Source organism: Clarias gariepinus, chromosome 27 (assembly GCF_024256425.1).
Source record: "Clarias gariepinus isolate MV-2021 ecotype Netherlands chromosome 27, CGAR_prim_01v2, whole genome shotgun sequence".
NCBI classification, from domain to species: domain Eukaryota; kingdom Metazoa; phylum Chordata; class Actinopteri; order Siluriformes; family Clariidae; genus Clarias; species Clarias gariepinus.
This window is the reverse complement of record NC_071126.1, coordinates 10,253,106-10,276,392: the sequence shown is the minus strand read 5'-3', so window position 1 is coordinate 10,276,392 and position 23,287 is coordinate 10,253,106. Positions and strand designations below refer to the sequence as shown.

The window sequence follows — 23,287 nt, the reverse complement described above, 5'->3', positions numbered from 1 at the left end:
GAGAGAACAAAGTTCACAACCTGCATGTCTGTTTTCTAATTTAGCTGTTATTTCACAAAAGCACTCGCTTGAGATGTAGTAAAGGCAAAGACGTACAGAGTGAAAATGATAAGAGGCTGGGAGGAAGAAGAGGAGGAGAAATCTGGAATGTTTTAACCTTGTTTCACTATTTTAAACACCCCGTGTAAAACCTAATTAAAACCATATTAACTCCTTAAATCATTACCTTATGGACAAGGAAGTCCTCTCTGCCTCTGTGCATGTCTCTCTCTCTCGTAAGCACTAAAATAAACCTCAGGAAAAACCTCCTTTTCATATTTTTAGCGTTCTTATTCCCAGCATCTCAAGCCAAATTACAATACAGCAGTAAGGAGCTTGACCACCGGGCCACTGAGTATATCAACTTCATCATGCATGGGTAATATGTCCTGTAAGAAATATTCCACCATTTGAAAACCCACATCCTTCCCTGTACAACAGTATACCTTTCTCTTATATACTTTTAATGGAAGTGTTTTTAAAGGGCAGTTGTTGATTTCCTTTCAATAGGCATTTAAAGTATGACTGTCCATGTCCAGACAGAGCCTCAAGCTCCTCTGCTGATCAACACTGAATAAAAAAAAAGAGCTATATTTATGAACACATTTAACTAAAGAATTTCTAAAAGCGTTCCTCCAAAGATCCAAAGATCTTTGTTGATTTCTGTCCCACTTGAAATTGCAGTCATGCGGCACGCAGCACGTTTCAAACGCGTTCGAAGATCAGTTTACAACAATGGCTGAAGAGATTTGATTTTTTTTTTTTCTGATGTAAAGCTAAACCTTACAGATTCAGGGAACTTATCTGCTTCGTTGCTTTTAAATTGCTTTAATGTTGTTCTTGTGCATGAAGAAATCCCTGAATAATTGTTGAAAGTCTAGACTCTTGCTCATTCCAAAAGGTCTTAGGGAAAGCTTTTATTCATTCGCATGAGCTTAACACCAACTACAAGACTGATGTCATGTATTCCATCAGATTATGCATCATGCCTTATGTGGAGTCTAGGGGTTGCATAACGACTAGTCAAGCAGTCAAAGGCAACCAACGAGTAAAGAAAGCAGCTAAATGCATTTTAGTGGGCAGTCAAATATTTCAGACTAGGCTTCATAAATTCTAGCGTCTCCTCTACAAAGGAAAAACAAGAGGCTGAGTCAGTTTCAAATGCTAGGCTGGAGTCGCATGGCAACAAAATCCTCCCAGACATTTTCATGGATTTTACATCCATCCATCCTTCCATCCGTCGCTCTCAGTCAACCAGCAATTTAAGCAATCAACTCTTCCACGCAAGCACTGGTGTGTCCTTAAGTGCAACATGATCCCCAGACTTCTACACTTACGTCACCGACTCATGGTTGGCCACAGTGACCTATGACTTACATGCTAGTTATGTATATTTCAAGTTATGCTACTGAGAACCCCAGTCTCTGGCAACCTACAGGCAAACACACCCTCACACACCCAATCATACACTACAGGCAATTTAGAAACACCGTCATGTCTTTGGACTGTGGGGGAACCTGGAGCACCTGGAGAAAACTCACCAAACACGTCAGCAAAACCACGGCTAAAAGAAATCAAAGCCATATTTGAGTAACAGCATGTGAAAAGAACAAGATTAAGACTAAACTGCTGATCATAAAGATCATAAATTAATCATAAAGATTGGAGCAATGGAAAAAGGGCACATGGTGTTATGAGGTCACAGATTGACCCTGCGTCGGCGTAAGAAGGGAAGCACCATCATGCATAGTGGCCACTGTACGAGCCTCTGGAGGCAGTGTTATGATCTGGGGGTTGTTTCAGTTGGTCAAGTCTAGGCTCATTACCATTATGTGGCAGTAAAACTAAGTCAGCTGATGACCTGAATGTACTGAATGACCAAGTCCATTATATTTTTTCTTCCCTGTTGGTATTCCAGGGCTCAAGTAGTTTCTGAGAGCATTTTTACGCATGAATTAACCAACACATTGCACGCCATAATCAAAGCGAAAAGGAGGCAGTATAGTTGTCCTTGATAATATTTCAATACAGTTGTAATTGCATTCATGCAATCGTGTTGACCCTTAGCTACGGTCCTCTAGAACAGTGTTTTGCGTAGTGCAGATTTCCCAACGTAGGCAATAGTTTGAGAAAAAGGACATAACTGGCACCCGGTCAGAGGCAAGAGAAAAACTGAAGTTCCCTGAATTTCATTACACTGTTTTGTCTGCATGTAAACATGGATGCGAGGAGCGACTTTGGTTTCTTGGCCATCTATGTGATCAGAGAGCCGGCTGAACGTGTTCATGCTACAGTACTTTATACACACTAAACAGCATTTGTGTTACATTAAACAGTCATGTTCCTGATTCTGGCATGCACAGATACACAATTAGAATATAATGGAACACAGCGACGGTGGAGCAAAACTGACAGATACAGACGATTCCGAGTTAGTGAGATCTGAAGTTATAATGAAATACATTTTTGTCATATTGCAGGAAAAGCCTCAGAAATCAGAATCACGTGTTCTAATTTCAGGCGAGCTGCTGAGGCGTAGTACGATGTGTTCAAGCTGTGTGGTGGTGTTTGTGACACAGGAACGAACAGACTGCTGCATGTGTGTGTATATATATGTGTGTGTGTTTCTTGTTGGAGGGATTGAAACACCTGCATTGAATAAAATCTGAGCTAAAGCAGCAGAACAATACATTTCTAATAACCAGGAGAGGGCAAGCTACTGTAGAGAATTCTAACATGGTCCAGCTGTGTGCGTATAAGTGTGTGCGTGTTATAAAGTGTGTCTGGCATGCCCTGGTTCATGTCAGGTTCTGATTGCGTTTGGCTGCGGCTGAAATGAGCCGAACGGCTCTTTGATTAAAACAGGGGGGGAGTCTGGGGTTTATTCACTGCAGGAGCAGAAGGAGAAAATCCTGCAGTTGCGTGCACATTTTTTCACTCTCGCTCACACATATTGCTTACACATTTGTAAGCCTTAAACCCGCACGTGCAATTCACCAACATTCATACCTGTGCCACTTGAACACAGACAGGCTATGATACGAAAACCTGCTGCGCCAGTGCGAGCGCTAATCCACGCGCACGTGCGCGCAAAAACACTAAATGCGTACTAGGACACACATTCGGCCCGGTCCTTTTTAAAAGCCTGCACTTCCTGTAGAGACAGGAAGCCGGAAGCACTCATTCAGGCCAAGCGCTTGGGCTTTACTTGTTTCCTGTGATTTTAACAGTGAAATCTTTTAAGCCATTTAACTACCTTGGCCATCTATTGTCTGTCTGTCGTCTGGGCCCTTAGGGCTCTAAATTGACTGGGATTTCTCAGGAATGTGGGGCAGGGTCTAAAATACAGTGCACACTATGATCATATTATGCACTGTGTATGTGTGTGTGTGTGTGTGTGTGTGTGTGTAAGTAGTACCTGATTATTGTAGGGTAGCAACAGCTCCAACCAAACACTAGAACCGTTTCTTAAATTGAGCTAACAAATTAGGCATTTCACATCACTAAACCAGACCAGGGGAAAGAAAAAAAAAACAAAAAAAAAGTGCTGACTTTGGAATCCAAAAAAAACGTTGAATAATAAACACATTTGCTTAACAAAAAAATGAATCTTTCCCATCTGCTTCGTAGAAACAGAGTCGCTAGTGTGCATTAGGCTTGGCTCCACACGGCCTCTGGGGGATTGCAGAATGGGGCCTCCGCGGATCAGACTTGTTTCCCTGGTGCATCCCGCGGGTGCTCGATCTCGATCGGATTGGGATCTGGGGACGTTGAAAATCGTGTCGCCAGTCATGGGTTCTTTGCCAGCTGGACCACATGTGTAGCAGGCTGCGGCACACTGGGTATTCTGCTGCCTTTCCATCATAGCCAGCATTGACTTTTTTTGGCTTTTCTGCGGAATCGGATTAGACAGGCCGGTCTCTGGACCCTCCAGGCATAAGTGAGCTGAGGGTGCCCCATGATCCTGCTACTGGTTTATAGTTGGTGATCAATGTGGTTGTTTTATTTCACTGGTCTTAATGTAATAGCTGATTGGTTTATGTATAGTCCAGAATTCTGTATTATGCATATTGTAATTTAACTTATTTCTTTAGATCATAAAATACATGTAGCATCTGGCTTCAAACAGAAAAAAATACCTTTAATTTTGTGCCCCCTATCAGCACTCAAGACATTATTTTTATGTGAGTAGTTTCGATAGTTATATTAGTATCATTGTGACTAGTTTTAGTAGTAAATACTCGGTTTTCAATGTCATTAGTATTTTTGTGTTGCTGTTTTTAAAAGTATTCTTACTTTGCGACAGCTAACATAGGTATCACACCTTTATGAGATTTTGTTCGAATTTGTTCTAGTGTAACGGCAATAAAGTGAACTTTGAACCTTTAAAAACAAGCCTGTTAAACAGTTTTAACAAGTTGCTTATTACCCAGCCTTGTAAAAGTCATTAACTGCTTGACCTTGTGGCTTACAGCAGAAATGCCTACATTTTTAGCCCCATCAACAAATCTAAAATGATCTATCATCATTTTGAAAAAAGTGGAAATGCCTAATCTTTACTGGTTTAAATCTGAATTCGCATATTCTTCCGAACAACTCACGTTTGCATGCTGAAATGTGACTGGGTCATAAGGTTATGACATACAGTAAAAGTTGAATTCTAATAATTATTTTTTTCTGATAAATTGTCACCTCCCATCATAAATCACTATGCAGCAGTCAGCCAGCTAAGGGCAGATCATATCCAAGGAGGTTAAAGGCTAAAGCATGCTTCCTCTGAGACATGTGAAGCCAGCCCCTGTCTGGTTTAAAACTGATGCTCATCCTGCATCTCGGGAGATTGCACACTAGCCTCCCAGCTACCCCTGCTTCCAGCATTGCTGGGATTCAAACTCACGACCCCCTGATGATTTCCAATGTGTAGTTTAACTCAGAAATAATGCTCATAAAATTCACCCAAAACACCACATGTATGCAAAAGTGTGTAAATATGAGACAAAATTCAAGAAAGAGGAAAAGCAGATGTGCGCAATACTTTCTTAAACTTTAAAAATGAGATGCGTAACTAAAACACAGCAGGGCTGCTCTTAAAGCTTAAGCTCTGACTGATGCAGGACCTCACTGCATGCAGATGTGACGACTCCCGCAAGTCATATTGCTCCCACCATATGGAAGAGAGGGAGCATAAAGGTGGCTGTTTACAATCCAGCAGGGATTACCACCTCCTGGGCCAACTATGGGTGGTCACATCTTCCCATCTAGCCAGCTACTCACACACACACTCTTATTTGCACGTCTCTAAAATGGGCAGGGCAGAGTTTGACCTCTAGCCTTTAGGCTCTAAAAGAGAAACTCCCGCCATTAAACAGTCAATCTTGACCTATTATCCAATCCAACGCACCACTGCCCACATCTGGATGGTGTGTGTGTGTGTATGTGTGTGTGTGTGTGTGTGTGTGTGTAGGGATGTTTAACGGTCTGGGTGTAGGGTTCTGAGTGCTGAGTCATTAAGATGTTTAATGGTGAAAAGGTTCCAGCTTTGCTGTAGTTAAACCGGACTGACCTTCAGAGCCGTGACTCAGTGCGCTCTCTGTCCGGACTCCGGCTCTTCTAATAGAGCGGTATTTGTTATTTCGCCTGTTTGAGGCTAATGTAAAAAGGCTTAGGACATGCAGTGGTGCACCTGTGAAATGCACCCCTGGGGAAACACAGGCTCCTCCAACTATTTCCCGGCCCTCGGGGAGGACTAAAGCAGAACCAGATGGGAACGAGTGGCTCACCGGGTCAGATGGGGTCGAGAAAGGATGGCGCACATTTGTGTGTGCGCTCGTGCGAGTGTGTGAAAGTACAAGAGAGTGTGTGTTTGTGTGTCATTTTTATCATGATACCTTCCAGACCTATTTAATGAGACATTATCGAACCCAGACCTGCAAGGTTTTGAGCATCAGTTTGTGTCTCCACATGCATGCGTACTCTCGCTCACCAACACTCACACACTCACACACACACACTCACACACACACACTCACACACACACACTCACACACACACACTCACACACACACACTCACACACCCCTGGGGCGATCACAATGTAGTTCACTGTTTGAACATCTCTCTCTCGCTCTTTTAAACATACTTTGGCATTTAATCACAAATAAACACAGGTCCAAATACTGTTCTGTTTTTAGCCATGTGACTTATTACAACATTAAATTTTACGATTTAATGTGATGATCCTCTGAATAAAAGCAAAGGATTGACGATTCTTTAAAACTTCGTCCAAAAATCACATTCATTTTTATATCAAATGTATAAGAATTAACAGTTTCTTAAAGGTACCTCCTTTCTTAAAGGTAACCACAAAGCACACTACATAGCTTTATAAACAGCATGACAATAAACTCTATGTAGTGATTATATCAGTTGGAATCAGGGTGGCTTGAGTGAGACATTCACATACACTTCAATTTAAGATCTAGCTACAGTGAATATGTGTAACATTGAATAATGTCGTTTAAAATGACGATGGTTGCAAAAGAAAAAAAAAGCAGAAAATGGATTTGAAGTAAAATTCCAAAAGCATTTTTGATGCTGAATCATTAAAATTAGTTTATGTTTCATGCCATAGAGCTACTCAGTGTATTACGGCCTGATGTGAGTGGGTGATGTAATAAAAAAAAAAAAAAATGTAAACACTAGACACCACATGTACACTATCTGGCCAAAAAACAAAAACTCACTATTTCGGAAGGGTCAAATTATTGGGCTGCACCAAGCAAAGAAAACAACTTGGGTATATTTGAAATTTAAAATGACTGGAAATAGGTTGAGAAGGCTTCAACACATTATCAAAGCCTGGAAGGATTGTGCTGAACTGTGAACTCTGTGGAAGAAATGTGGTCGGAAAAAGATCATGACTTAAACTTGAAGTTTCAAGGTAAAAAAAAACAAAACAAAAAAATTTACAGTAAAACCCATAGCTATGTTTAATAGTGAAAGTGAGCACATTTCCATTTCAAAGCGCACACAGAATCTGATGAGATCTCACAGGATTGGAACTAGCTATGTACAGTAAATAAGCCATACTGTAAGTAAACATCTTGTTAATTAAATTAATCATAAAAAAGGGGCTTCAATTTTGCCAGGGGGCATGAAAAGTTATGGGTGCATAAGGGTAAGAAGAGAAGCTCATGAAGGTCACTATATAATGACTACAGCTTTTTGATCTGGGGTAAAATAAAATGAAGTCAGATGAGGACGCGAGTACACAGAAATATTCCAGAAACCAAATTGTAGATAATATTACCAGGATAGCATTCTTTCACCTCAGAAATATTGCCAAGATAAAAAAATATATGGTCACTTAATAATGCATAAAAACTAGTTCATGCTTTTATCACCTTTAGGTTGGACTACTGTAATGCCTGACTGGTGTATAAACAAGCTTCAGCTAATCCAGAATGCAGCGAGAGTTCTCACTAGAACCAGAAGATACGAGCACATCACCCATGTCTAATCAACACTGCATTGGCTCCCTGTGAAATTTTGCATAGATTTAAAAATACTACTATTGACATATAAAGCATTAAATGGTCTCGCGCCGCAGTATCCGAGTGAACTGCTAGTGTCTTACGATCCGCCACGCTTACTTCGATCTAAGGATGCAGGCTGTTTGTCAGTACCACGTATTATTAAAACTACAGCAGGGGGCAGAGCTTTTTTTTACAAAGCCACAAAGTTTTGGAATAGTCTTTCAATTAGTCCTCAGGACACAGTCTCAGTGTTTAGGTCCAGGCTAAAAAACCTATTTAATTAGCCAAGCATTTTTGTAAATAGATTTACCTTTGGTAAAAGAGCAGATCTGGGGACTCACTCACTGGGAAGTATGACAATGAACTGGTATGTTTAGACGCTACGCTGTCTTCCCCACTCTTATTTCTCACTGAGGTTTGTTGACGGTGGGGTGATTGGTCTCTACATCTCAGGGAGCCCTCATGTCTGTGTTTCCTTCTGGCTCTCTCCTTTAGTTATGCTGTCATAGTTAGTCCTGCCAGAATCCCTGCTTGCACTCTGCACTAAATATACATTCACATTATACATTGTTTGACTGTGACCGTACCTAACTGCTATCTCTCCTTCTCTTCTGCTCTCTCCTCTTCTCTCTTCTCTCTCTCCCCCTCTCTCTCTGTTGAGCAATACATGTCTCTCCTGAGCTGTCAGTAATCCAGACCCCCTCTGCCCCCTGGAGCTGTCTGACTCGTCCAGGTGTCCTGCTTCTGGCATGGATGTCCAGCGTGGTCTGCCTATGATGCGTGTGGTGACTGGGGACGGTTCCACTTTTCCACGAAGATGGTCCTGTCCTCGGCTGATGCAGACAGCTGTTCTCTGAGGACCTGTGACTTCAGTCACTCGCTAGTTTTGGACTGGAGCCTCCTACAGTCTACCTGAGCCGCCAATAACAAACTGGACTCAATATTAACTTAAACACATCTCCTGTTAAACTTCCAGTCCCACACAGTATGAATGCAGATCAATCCCTGCTATCCGTTTCACCCAAATGAGGATGGGTTCCCTGTTGAGTCTGGTTCCTCTTAAGGTTTCTTCCTATTACCATCTCAGGGAGTTTTTCCTTGACACTGTCGCCGTCGTCTTCGGCTTGCTCATCAGGGACAGTCTTATCTTGATTCATACATGTTCACATCTTGTATAAACTTAAATAATTCTTTTGATTGTGTAAAACTGCTTTGCAACAAGTTAACTGTTAAAAGCACTATACAAATAAAATTGTATTGAAATTGTGAAAGTGTGGCTCTAGGAGCATAAGGAATCATTTTCACATATAAACCGGCCACCACGTTGTGTGCTGTAATCAAAACTACAGATTATTTCTGGCCATACAGTGTAAATCTAGACAAACGGCATTAAACATGATTTCCCTGATTAGTTCTTTCACCAAGTTCCTAGAATGATCTGATAGTATTCAGCTTTGCATAAATAGCCTTCACAGCACACATAGCTCTGAGCAACAAACCCCAGCACAAAAGTCCTTATGATTCCAGGAGATGGCAAAATCACAGGCAAAACTAGCCACTGGAATTGGAGCCTAAAATGAAACTCCAGATTACGTTCTAAAGGAATTTGACAACTTTAATACACAGATACACAAACTCATACACACACATCCGGAGAGAGAGAGAGAGAGAGAGAGAGCACAAGAAGATGCTGAGTGATAAGGCTGGAGGACACGGTCCCAAGAACCTTTTGTGAAAACATGTCAGGTAATTGTGTGTGATGCATTATTACGTGCAATGGAAGAGAATGACAGAAAACTCATCAAGTCACTTAACACCTTCTCTGTATCTCACACTCTCACACACATTCTCACAGAGGCCTTTTGCCTGTAGTCATTACCGAAACTATCCTGTGCTGTTCAGCTGGGCATAATGACAGACAAATAGATAGAGATGACACTGCCCACATCATGTCACACACACATACACACACACACACACATGCACACTATGTAGTAACTCCTGCTTTGTTGTTGACTAAAAAGCAAGAGGCACCGGATGATTTAACACAACTGCTCTGTGCACGTCTCAAGAGCTCTCGGACCCACAGGTTTATCCAGGAGAAAGCCTTCCATAAAGCATTGAGGTTCTTCTAAGAGCAAAGATGGTGGACTAAATGGTGGATGGTGGACTAAATCTGGAGCGGGACGTTCAGTCACCACAGAGAAGTATGAAGGATGTTCAAGTCAAACCGGGAATTGTTGACATCTCTTTTCCCATTCCTCTGTGGGAACTTGTACATTACAGGAAGCCGGCTGGGAGCTATTGCCACATCGACTGAACAGTCCTGACCTCACTCTGAGCCATTTCGTGGTTCTGGCGTATAGAGAAAACTTTGATGGTATCCAAGCACTAGTGAACCATTGGGATTAGTGAATTAGTGTAGCAGAGATTATATAAAGAAATAAAAAGTTTTTACTCTCATAACTATGTTGTTATTTGGCGCAATCAAAAGTCCCGGTTTCACTTGAACGTGCCTCGACTTATGCTCAGGTGTAAACAACATATTTAGTGAACAGGTTTACTCAATCTACAGGGCCAAAAAACATTTGGCCAAAAAGTAATAATCGTGTGCATAAAAGTAGACTGTACAGTATTATATATGTTACATATTGGATTAAAAAATGTAGACCTGAATGTCGTTTTTTTCAATATATAACTAATAATTATAAAAAAAATGCCTCAGATAGCCCCGATATACACAGTACTGTATTACATTCAATCTCTCTCTCCCTCTCCCTCTCACACACACACACACACACACACACACACACACACACACACACAGTCTTACACAAAGAGAAAACTGTTTTTATTGCCTGTTATAACCAATCAGTCATGGACCTGCTTCATAAAGACAATAGTCAATGCTCAACTGTCTCGAGTGGAAAGGGAAAAGAAAAAAAAAAAAAAAAAACACGAGGCCGCACACCCTTTTAGCTCACACTGAGGTTAAGAGTACAACACCCCTGACACACACTGCTATATTCTCAGCCTTTCCAATCTGATCTGGCTACAGTGCCGTACTGTTCCCTTCATACAGAGGCTGCTTGGCAGACGACCGACCGCTCCCCCTCTGAATCACACCCACGCGACCCTTTCTTCCTTTCCCGTCCGGCGATCCTGTGTTGCCGGACCACTCCACTCTGGGCTGGGAACTCTGGCAAAACACTCTGGCCTTCTGTGTGTGTGAAAAGAGTGTGTGCGTGTGTGTGCGTGTGAGACACATGAGGCAGAGATGTTTTAACTGGAACATGACCACGTCATAAAACTCTCCTCTTGAACGTTGTTTTGTGTCGTCTAGTCCGGGTCCTTTCATTAGTAATTTAGAAATGATGTAAAAAAAACAAACAAACAAAAAAAAAATTTAATTCAAATTTAAAATAAAATAATGAAAGCAGGTGAAACTGATGTAGGACCCGGACCTGGATCAGCAGGATGGAGAGAGGGAAAAAAAAAGAAAGAGAGAGAGAGAGTCAACATGAGAAAAAGAAAGAGTATAAATTATTTATGAGTGGAAAAGCATGATTGATGTGGGATATTTCATTTCCCGTAAGCGTACACACACCCATGCCAGAAGCCTTCTGGACTTCCTCTTGGCCTTCAATGGACAAACAGGGCCTTTTTCAGAGGAAAAAGTAAAAACTCGACTGCGCACAGAAATGTGTTTAAACGCATACACACCCACAGACACACACACACACACACACACACCTGTCCTGCTGGCCCGAGGTGCTGAGGTTTGTTTTCTGGTTGTTTTCAGGGACGCCGTCTGGGAGGAAAATACGCACCAGGCTCATATTCCCTCCAGGACTCAAAAACAACTTCCACAGAGGGTTTAGTGTCAGGATGGAAAGCATCTACCGGGCTCTCCACTAAGCAGGTCTAGCGCTTCTCCCATGCCTAACTCAAACCAAACCACCACTGAGTCATGTTCAAATGAATCTGTTCCCAACATGAAAACGAGTAAGCGGTAAACAGCGTTAACGTTCGATCTATAGCAGGAAATGTGTGCGGCAGGGCCAGAAAGAGTGCACTACGGGTTTACCCTGAATCTCCGGGAATTTAGTGACTGAAGCCAGTAGGCCGAAAAAAAAATAATAATAAATACACGCGGACTTTAACAGTGCGCTTTGTAAGGATTCAAATGTTTCTAAACCTGTAATAATTACATCCTCTAAATTCTTTGATCTACTACAAAAAAACTGATCTACAATGTTGCCAAGCATCTGGAAGTTTTTTTTTTCTTCCCCATGCACTCTAGGCTTCTGTTTAAACAGTTATGTCCTAAAAATGAGCTCCGCCCATGACTGAATCAGAGCTGCCCAGTACTGTCTCTCTCTTCCCTAAAAGGGAACTCAGAAGACAAATAAAGTCTCTACAAAGAGGATAGAGTCAGGGGGAATATTTTCGTTATTATTTCAATTTGTCCTGCAGGCAGCAGATGGCTCCAAAATGTACAAACTGGTTCCAATCAGAAGCGTGGCAGCCCTCTATCTGATCAGTCGGCTGTATGTCGATCTCCCACGCATATACAATAATGATGCTTTGTTGCAGTTTTCTTTCCGATCCTATCCCATCCTATCCCATCCCATCCAATCCCATCCCATCCCAATCTATCCAATGTTACTTAGCCAGTTATACAGCATTCTGAACTTGCCCAAACAAATTTGTGAGAAAACTGAAGGAAACATTAATATGGGGGGGCACCCACATCCCCATCCACTAAGAGTCACCCCCTTTTTTCACATCTGACCCTTTCTATTTTGAGTCAAAATGGCTTGCTTGTCTTTACATTACCGCTGATCATAATTTTTTTTAATCACATTTACTGTACATTGCTTAATGTATTAAATATATTCTGATCAGACAGAAAAATATGAATAACATTGATTATCTCCTTATACTGATGCTTATAAAGGGGTACAATATAATAGGCAAGCAAGTAAACAGTCAATTCTGGACGTTGATGTGCTAGAAGGAAGAAAAAATGGGCAAGCCAAAGCATCTGAAAGACTTTAACAAGGGCCACTTTGTGATGTCCAAAAAGCTGGGTTAGAGAATCTCAGAAACAGCAGGTCTTTTGGGGTGTTCCTGGTATTCAGTGGGTAGCACCTACCAAAAGTATTCCAAAAAAGGACCACCAGTGAACTGGTTAGAGAGGCATGGTCACCCAAGGTTTATTAATCAGCATGAGAAGTAAAGGCTAGCTTGTTTGAGCAAATTCCAATGAAGAGCTACAGTAACATGGTTTGCTGAAAAAGTTTTTTCTGGCTCTGGTTGGTGTCAGAATATACAGTAGATAGCATTGCGGCTTGCTGTGTATGGGGCGGCATAGCCACAAATTCATCAGAGTGCCCACGCTAACCCCTGTCCACTGCTGAAAGCTCCTACAATGGGCACATGAACATCAGAGCTAGAGCACGGAGCTATGGAAGACGGTAGTCTGGTTAGTTGGATCACATTTTTTCAGATTTTTGCATGTGCCTCATTTAGCTGAGCAGTATGGGAAGAAGGCATGCCAGCGAAGACAATGTGAAGGACAATGTTCTGCTGATAAAACCTGGACCCTTGGCATCCATATGGATGCAAATTTAAATTTCAAATTGGTCTTACAGTTGTTACAGACCAAATGCCCTCCCTGATGGTTTCAGGTACATGACAGACTTGAAGGTTGTTGATCTGGCCAAATGTGTATCTGGACCATCAAGTCTGATTCATTAATGCGCAACCTTGCAACTTACACAACGGAAAGGAGCCGCTGCCAACAACTTGGTGCCAGAAACAGTACACCTTTAGATTCCATGCTTTGACGGTTCAAAGTTGTTTTAAATGACACAAGTGGGACCTACACAATATTGGACAAGTTATTTGATGGTTGTGGCTGATTAGCTTAGATTGATACTTTGCCCAAGATCACAAAAACACCCATTGTAACATATTTAAATGCGACATATCTAAAAGCTCTCAGCTTGAACAGCCACATGACTTCTAGACTCAAACCTCCACCCAGTGATCTGTATGATTTATAAGGTGTATTAGTCAGCAAGTTACACCGATTCTCCTAACTGTTTTTATTTATGATCATTTTTACTCGATTTAATAAAAAAACAGCATCTTAGTCACTTTGTAAAAGAACTAGTAAGAAAGAAACCATGTATTCATTCCAATTGGAACGATAGTTAGTCCTGATTTTGGTATACCAGCCACAATAAACAGATACAGAGCGAGACAGGTTTACTCTCCCCTAGTTTTATAAAAGACAAACCCTATACTGTAGCACAGAACAAACAGAGGTTGTCTTTAAACTATGCGGCTACATTGAGTGATGAAGTGAGAGCGGATGAACGTGTGTGTGTGTAAGCGAGACAGGGAGTGTATACGCCGTATCTGCAGTGAAAAGCCGTAGCTTGCTGACATAGTAGAAGAAATATAAAGTGTAGATACAATGGAGAAATATCCTGTATACACGGCGGCCGAACAGTAAAAGGCGGCTACGAGGTGAACTAGGTTCTACACTTTTCAGAAAATTAAAGAAAGAGCCAAACTTCAATCCATTTATCTTCTGCTCCATCTTGGACTGGTTCTATCACCGCTAAAAAAGATTTTTTTCCCTGCTCCTCTGATCTTTCTTCTGCCGCTCCCTCTCAGTGTGAGACTCGGAAAGTTGGAGATTCTGGTTACAAAGGGCATGTGAAGAGAGGAGAGAAAAACAGAATGCAAGACATGAGAGCATGTGCTTTCATCCTCAGCGCAGCGGGAAAGTACTCGAACATGTCAATCGCAGGGACAGCAGCTGCCACACACACACACACACAGTGTGTTTGCCTTACTATCTTCGTGAGGACCATCCGCTACACTTACCGATTAGCTCATTTGCCAAAGAGAAAACATATGGCTCTTTAGGTTTTTAACAAAAATCCTGTAGTTTTGTAAAATATGTACACCAAACATGGATCCCCATAAGTTCAAAACCTTCTGGTTTTCTCCTCAACTAAACAGATAGAATCCCCATACTGGAGCACTAAAGTAACTGGCCAAATCTATAATTTTTTATTGGTGACTTAAACTACAGATTTTTCAACTTTACAATGTTGTAAAAGCGATACACAGTCAGCAGAAACTCTACTTCGAATTTTGATCCTTTCCGGGGTTTCTTATGCAGTGCCATACTGTATCGCAGGTAGCACTAGTCGCAGCTACGAGTCAACCAAGCAATCTCAAAAATAATCGACAGATACTGTACAAGTTACTGTCTCGCCAGAGATTTTAAATATTTTATTTGTGTTTGATTTTGAACTTACAAGCTAATGCAAGTGTTCTAAGTATGGTTAAGGCAGTTGTGTGCTTCAGTAAGTTACGTGCTCAGCGTTAAATACATTTTTAAACTCCGGTTTTCTCCCAAAGACATAACGAGTAAGCTAACTGGTGTGTAGTGTGTAACTACTAATTGTGTGCTTGTGTGGATTGGCACAGGGTGTACCCTGCCTTATGTCTCGTGTCCGCATTCCGACCCCCCCCCCGCCCCCAACCCTAAATGGGGAAAGCTATACAGAGAATGAGAGAGAACTGGCAAGTAAGATCCAGAGACCCCAGGATTCAGTGAAGCATATCTTAACCTGTTTGACTGATCCATGGCTGAAACATGTCCAGCTTTGACATTAAGTGCTGTCAGTATAGTGTAGTCTAATATGTCTTTAAATCTAATAAATCTAAAATATAATATAATAGTTGGAATCTGCGCCATTGGGTTGTATGGAATTTATTTCACAGTTAAAGGAGTCACTGGCTACGGAATAGTTTAAAAACTCCCGATGCAAAGGCTTGAAGTAATATACATTTATCCTGCACAATGTGAAAACCATTTTAATAAAAAAAAATAAAAATACAAAATTTACGCGAAGCCCTATACTGTACCTTCAAGTGTCAATCAAGCTTGAAACATTAACCGTAACCCGACTACAGCCGCAAGAACATTCAGTCCGGACTAGTCGGACTAGAACCACTGCGCTAAATCTCCAATCCAAATCAGATTACATTTTGTCTGAAATCCCGACCTGAACCAGAGTGCCACGGCTGCTTCACCTCACTTGCACTCGCTCTCTCTTACACGTGCTGTAAAGCAGCAGACAAAGCCAAACAACTTGAGTGACTCCAGCATGCCAGGTACAAAATATGCATAAAGTAATAAAAGCAGGCAGGAAAACCAGAGTATTGGGAGGTGGGGGGGGAATAATGTAGTTGGGATCGCAGGCCAAAATACTTGGAATGGGAAAAAGTCTAATACGTTTTTAGAGAATGAAATCCGAACCCAACCAGACAAGCTGGATGTGGACAGCCATCTCAATCTCCAACATGCAGACATGGCAGCGGCCTCGACACACCTTTCCATTCGAATAATCGGGGCCTTGTAACACTGGATTAAGTATGACCTTCCAGGCAAAACACTCATTATAAAAAAAATTATAATAAATTATTTTACTGCAAAAGAATAAAAGTCCTGTTTGAGCTTTGGTTTAAAATAAGGACTGGTTAAAATAAGACTATGGGCATGCATTGATAAATTACACAAAATATAAAGAGCACTTAGTTCCAACGTGGACAAAGTTTTAACGTCGTTGTGGACGAAACAGCTTGCTGAATCAAAAGTAAACCTTAATGTTATCTAGTGCGAATGGTCACGATGGTTACAGGAAAAAGACAACACTGTAAACAATTAAGGTGTCCTAGCATCAACAGCTGCAGAGCACCATAAACAGCAGAGACTCCACACGTGTCTGGAACTGTGAGCACTAAAGGTATTCCCTCTGCTGGTGTTCTGATGATGTGGATGAATCGATCTATTTTACACATCGCTCCAAAATCTCCCGCAGGTGTTTTACTGGAGTGAGGTCTACCAATCATAGCATATAAATAAAATTGGGTATTTTCATCCTCATCAAAGCGTTCAGGGAGGACTCGTGCCATGTGGATGCGTCTTAATTTATAGAGACTTTTCCCTCTTAGGGGACAAGTGGACACAAAGCACGCAAGTAAATCATCCCCCATGGAACAACAGAGCAGTGTATATACATGTGTTTCTCCTTAGTAAGGCTAAAGTGTGCTAAAAGAACTCCAAAAATGAGAGGACAGGACACACAGATGTGGAGTGCTATCTTTTTTTTTGCCAAATCACCATGGCCACACCTAAACCATGGCATTAGAAAAGAAGTCTTTCGACTCTTTTTCGCTTCTCAAGGAAAAAAAAAAAAAAAAAAAAAACACGTTAAAGCACTTTTCAGAACAAAGACCTGCCAGATGTTCCCAGAATGTCACCACTGACATGTTCTTATCGTAAATGGGATGCTTTGGCTCTGACAGTGGCACAAACCTGCTCTTTTTCTCTGTCTCTCTCTGTCTCTCTGTCTCTCTCTCTCTCACACACACACACAGACACATACACACGGAGCATAAGGTGGTCTCAGCTTGCAGCTGTGTTTATTTCCCCTGTTGGATGTTGGCCACTGGATTCTAAACCCCCCAAACCCTCTACGCTAACCTCTCCACCCTTTAAAAACATCAAACTCCATCTAAGTCCCATGCACACTTCTTCAAGGAACCACAACAGATGCACACAAAGCAAAGTGTCTAAGAGATATATGGATAATTGGCTGGATGGATGGATATGACTTTGAATGCAACATGCATTATTTTAACAGCCATTTATATCTGAGCCTTCTGCCGTTAATAGTTTAATGACACTTTCGGGATCCCTGTTTATGGTTTAATGGAGTTTTGTCAGGGTTTTTGTATGATCTCCTTCGCTTATAGACCTCGGCTTGAAAAAGTGGGGAAAAAAAGAATATTCGTATCAATGCGGCATCATCATTCAAGTTTCTCTGCGGCATTATTTAACCCCGGAATGTTTGCTCTAGCCAACAATTCCACTGCGACAGCTCCAGTTCCAGGCTAATGTTAGTGTTCCCCTGATGGAGTTTTATTATTTCACCAACTCCTCTAACAACAGTACAACATGTCATGGATGTCGCTTCACTGCAAGAGCTGCAGCATTGAGAAAAGATGCTAAAAGGCTCATGCTACCATGCAGAAAATGTGTCTCTTAACTTTATTTCTGAGTCAGGTGTTTCTCTAAAGTTCTTGAAATTTAACAGAAAACAATATAAACACACACCGATCAAAACTATACATGCATTCGTGCACAAACTGCTCTCTCTCTCTCTCTTTAATACCCACACACCTTTCTCCCAAACAGAAAAGCACTCTCTGCTTTCTTTCATTTTTAAAATGTGCACACACACTTCACTTCCACATACACAATTATTGTTACTTTGACAATAAAGCTGCACTTTCCACAGCTGCTATTTTAGAACTGTGTGACTCAGAGGACTTCACAGATCTCACACAGAGTCACTAGTACAAAACACCTCCATTTTCTTTAAAGGCTACCCCCCCCGCCCCACACACACACACACGGTTGTGCTGAAGCCCAGAGCTCTCACATTCAATTTGACATGGAGTAAAACCACTCTGCACGAAAAAGAAAATGTAGCAAAACCCAGATGAGAAAATTAGCATGGTTAAACATTATATCAAGCGTGGAGAATGCCGCAGTGAGCCTGTGTTTGACATCACGGCCATTTCATCAGTAAATGAAAGCTATAAACAAAATTAGCACGAGATCATCCGCATCGCCTCGATCAGACAACCCTGCTCTCGGGTTTATGAATGAGTAGCAGGCATTCCTGCCACCTCACAGCTCCAGAGTGGACTGCCTGATTCACATGTTCTCCTTGTATCTGTGTGGGTTTCCTCTGGGCCATCTGGTTTCATTCCACCTCGGAAAAACTGTCTGAAATCCAATACAGCTGTGACGGAGGATATGAATGTTTGTTTGTGCGTGCATGGTGCTCTCGTGTCCTATCCAGAGGGTAAGCCTGCTACATACTCAGTGTTATACTGGGATCGACTCCGGATCCTTTATCAGGATAAAGCGCTTACTGAAGATGTATGAATAAACTACGAAAACTGTTTATCCAGATTAAAAAATAAATAAATAAAACTTTTAAGAGAAAGGAACAATCTCTGTACATTTAACTGCATTTAAAATAAAGTGTTTCTAAAACAAGCATTATACAGTATTAGGAGTGTGATGATACTTACTGTATACATGTACGTATATTTAAGCTATAAGGCATGGTAAGGAAATATGAGACAAATACAAAGCAATATGTATGTAAATATGTATTTTTTTTCATAAATTAAGTTTAATTAAATGATGTAGATTAAAGTGAAGAAATAGGAACAGTTTTTCTTGTATAGAAAGGTTTTCTTGTAACAGACTACACAGGCCCTAAAGATATCATTTAGAAACTGGTTGTTTATGTAGCAACCTCATTTCCCCTCTCGACCACTAAGCATTCAGCATCACCAGTTTACTAATCACCGGCCTGATCATCTGTCGGCGTCTGCACCTGTTTCTCACTGGTTTCTCACTGGTCTCAATGCCTCATGTTAGCTTACGTTACGTTTTTTTGAAATACTTTTATGCTTTTTTTTTACTTGAATGATTCATAGGTCACTGTGTGGCTTAACACATGAAAAGTACAATCCTCGAAAACTGGTTAGGTACAGGAACTAAACCGAAAACGTCTGGAGAATGATTCTCAAGACTACATAAAAAAAAATAAATAAATACAAGAACGACTGGCTCTTTATAAGCAAAAGATGAAAAACTTAGGGGTGGTTCAATAAGATTTGTATTGATAGTGATAATAATAATAATAATAATAATAATAATAATAATAATAATAATCATTCCAGTAAATGCTACAATGTTGTTTCATTTAATAAAGTTAAAAAACAAAACTGAAATGACATACAGTAGCCTTTAGTTTACCTAATTCCTTACACATTTGCTTAAAAAAAAATAAAAACCTGTTTGTACATGATGTTTAATAGAACCTGTAGTAAAATGCAGTGTATATAACGCAAATGTTTTAGAGACATGGAAATTATATTTTAGGAAAATCATAGCTTTAAAACACTATTTAAATTTTCTAAGTAGTGAACAGTAACTAAACTAAACTAAAGAAAGCGAGTATTTAGTAAGTGAGTATTTAAAAAATAGTCTCAGGTAAATTTCGTTCAGTTTAGTGTATAAATTAGCTAAAAAAAATTCTGGAGACCGTTTTTTGCCTGAAATGTTGTCCACAATATGTTACATTTTATTGTAATACTAAATCGTTGATTAGAAAAGAGACAAAAACTTTAGTTTACCAGTCAAAAGTTTGAACGTACGTTTTAATTCTATCATCTTTCCTGATTTTCTGCAATACTGAAGGCGTCCCTAATATGCAATCTCTGCACAGTTGATGTTGAGATGTGTCTGCAGAAGAGGGAAGTTTCGGTCTTGCTTTCCTGGGACGGTCTTCATAAGTGACAGTTTCATCATGGTACTTAGTGGGTTTTTCAAATGCACTCGACAATACAGGTCTTGAACTATTCCAGAGCAACTGGCCTTCATGTCTTAAAATAATTAACCGGTGATGTTACGTAATAATCTAATGTCATGTGCGTTATTTCATAGTTAAAAAACAAAATCCAGTATTGTTCTAGAATGTAGAAAATAAATCAGTTTAAAAAAATTGGGATCTTTGACTGTATATTATGTGTTTAAGGAGAAGCACGATTCAGGCTTCGCTGTTTAATGCTTTTTGTACAGTATGTAGTTTGTCCATGTCAAGAAAAAACAGTGTGTCATGGATGAATGTGTTCGAGACAGCTGAAAGTGAGTGTGTAATGATTTGTAGAGCTTGTTTGCACAGTGTTAATCTGCTGGGTATAAAGCTTTGATGTTGGCCACATGATCGTCGTAGCTCGGGGTTAAATTACAGGAGCAAATTTGGAAATCAAACACGGCTTTACTGAGACTAACGGTTTAAATCTTTGCCTTTACGTTTCTGTAATGATACAGATTCCTTCGAAGACATGGATTTGTAGTTTGGTTTCTCGCAGGGCCTTTGGCCTTCTCATTAAGAAACTAAAGCTACATTCAAAAATAATAATCGGTAAACAAGCTTTGTGACCTTTTTTATTGGTAAAAAGATTAATTGATTTTGGGGTGATGGAACTCGTTTTAAATTCTAAAACATATACATAATTGATATATATTGTTAATCTTTAAAATATATTTTTTTAAATATATATATATATATATATATATATATATATATATATTTTTTTTTTAAAAGCTTGTATGTAAGAGTATGAATATGTGTATTCAAACATGTAACAGAGCTGTAAGATGGACAGAAAGTTAAACTGTAAGTGTGTGTACGTGTGTGTATGTGTGTGTGTATGTGTGTATGTGTACCTCCACATAGTCTCTGGCATGGCCCCAGTCTCTCTTAGAGTCCAGATTACCCAGACTGAAGCACTCTAATTGGCCGAGGTGGATCTTTGCCACTGAACGGCTGATTTTCCGTGTCACAAAGTTAGAGCCTGCAAAACACCACACATACACACACGCTACTATTTATACAGTCTCAATTCAGTTTCAATAAACATCATATCCGACATCCTTTTCCCCCTATTTTGCGTATCTTTAACTTATTTTCTCCTTCTCTCCTTCTCCGTTTCACTCTCCTGTCTTTTCTTCCACCCCAATACAGAATGTCAGGATAAATCTCAGTTGCCGAGCCAAAATAAATCCCACAGTGTGTCAGTCAGTCAGTCAGTCAGTCAGTCATTTAGTCGCGCACACAAACACAGACGCACACGGGCATAAAATGAGAGTCTTGTCTAGTCAGTGGACCACCCCGGAGGCAGAGAGAGCAGCTCCAGCGTCCTGCAAAGCTGCCAGAGAAACACACACACATACGTGCTCAGATCTGTGGGAAACCTTGGACGCACGAAGGGACCTGCTGGGCTGGGCTGCGTTTAAAAGCAGACAGAGGTTGGAGCTGTAATGCAGTCAGTAACTCCACTCCACCACAGCTGCAGGAGAGGAACATGGGGGCTCGGGCTCGGGTTACGCTCGCAGTAAACAAGTCCAATAGCATGCACGTTCAATAAGCAAGCTACTATAACCGCGGGACTTCCTTTAAACGCTCTTTATTATGCGTGTGCGCGTGGACATGCGTGTGCACGTGGAAACGTGTTTGTGCGAGTCGATTTTGGTGCATCCATCTCCTGTTGAGCTGGGTACACAACCCCAATTCATACATGGAAACCACGAGAGGAGAAAACGTCCCGTGCTAGAGCATTTTAACACTCTGGCCTAATAGAACTTCATATAGAGACCAACTGTAAGTAAAAGTGCGAATGGAAGTGTATGTGCAAACATAAATTTCTTTTTACTTAATAAACATAAACTTTCAGCATTATCACTATATATATATATATATATATATATATATATATATATATATATATATATATATATATAGCATAATATACGCAAGCTATAAAATTCACCCAAAGCCCTGTTTCTTTTCTATTGCTGAATGTCAATTTTTAATGCTGTTCTTTCGGCACAGGTTTAATGCCAGATGCCCTTCCTGACGCAAGCCTCCCACCATTTGATCCATTTTGGGACTGGCACTACATTCAGTGGCTGGGGTTTGGGCACAGGCTGGGAATCAAACCCGGGCCTTCCACATGCCAGGCAAAAACCCTACCATAATGCCACTATGAAGAAATATATCAGACCACATGTGCCATAGGATCGGTCCGAGGAAACATTCGAGCCATGGAGAATCTAAATTCAAATGTCGCTTTGTTCCTTGTCTGTGCCACAGTAGTCTAAAGTGTGTTGAAACATTTATGTAAGCACACACAGGAATACATTGAGGGAAGTTTAATAGTGTCCCCCTAAAGGCACTGTGTTCCATTACAAAGCGCTCCTTCAGTACGCACCGCTACGCACACGGTCAGGTGTCGGCGCTTGGCATGAATGGGACAGGCAGCTCAAAGCTTAGCAATCTAAACACAGTGCCTGCAGATCTGATTACATCTCCCATGCTTGGCGATCGACGTGGACGCGGCTATAATGGGTTTGCTGTGTGCGTATTTGCATGCTTTCGAAAGGCTACGACTGGCCGTCTCCACGCGCTGGCTCACGTTTCCAGCTGGTGTGCAATTATGTGTGTGAGGGGAGTCGTGAAGAGGAGCAAAGACGTAAAAAGCTGACCGCAGCCTGGGATCTGCCTGGGTAAAGCCTCTCTGCTCAGGGGCACCCAAAAAAAAAAAAAGGGAAAAAAAAAGGGCTGTCTGCAGGTGTGTGCAAGTAAGAGAGCAGAAAAAAACACAACCCGTAGGAAAAGCAAGCTGTTTTGAAATCTATGTGTCTCTCTCTGTCTGAACACAGGCTTTTTAATACTTTTTTTAGCTGCTATTAAAGTCCTGTCACACAAATATGGAAGGTGTTAACTAGCAACATTCGGTCTACTTTTGCAGCCAAAGATCGAGTCTGTGTGTGTGTGTGTGTGTGTGTGTGTGTGTGTAAGAATGTGACGAGTGACACTTCATTTTGAACACTAAAGCAGCATCTCTGTCATTCGCCTCCTTGGTTACTGTGCCAACAAGGTTAACACAAACACAGGTGTGTGAGACAGAGTGTAGGAGACGTGTTCGGCTTTGTGCAGGCTGGACAGCTGAGAACTTAAAGACATTCAT

At 40.9% G+C, this 23,287-nt stretch overlaps 1 protein-coding gene across 2 annotated transcripts in view; it reads right to left on the bottom strand.

Moving 5' to 3' along the window:
- Positions 1–23,287, bottom strand: part of gmds (GDP-mannose 4,6-dehydratase) — a 90,749-nt gene that overhangs the window by 27,465 nt on the left and 39,997 nt on the right. For both annotated transcript variants that reach the window (XM_053489485.1, XM_053489486.1), the window contains one exon: positions 20,985–21,112. In XM_053489485.1, the coding sequence (XP_053345460.1) occupies positions 20,985–21,112 (128 nt within the window). The remainder of the gene's footprint in view (positions 1–20,984; positions 21,113–23,287) is intronic.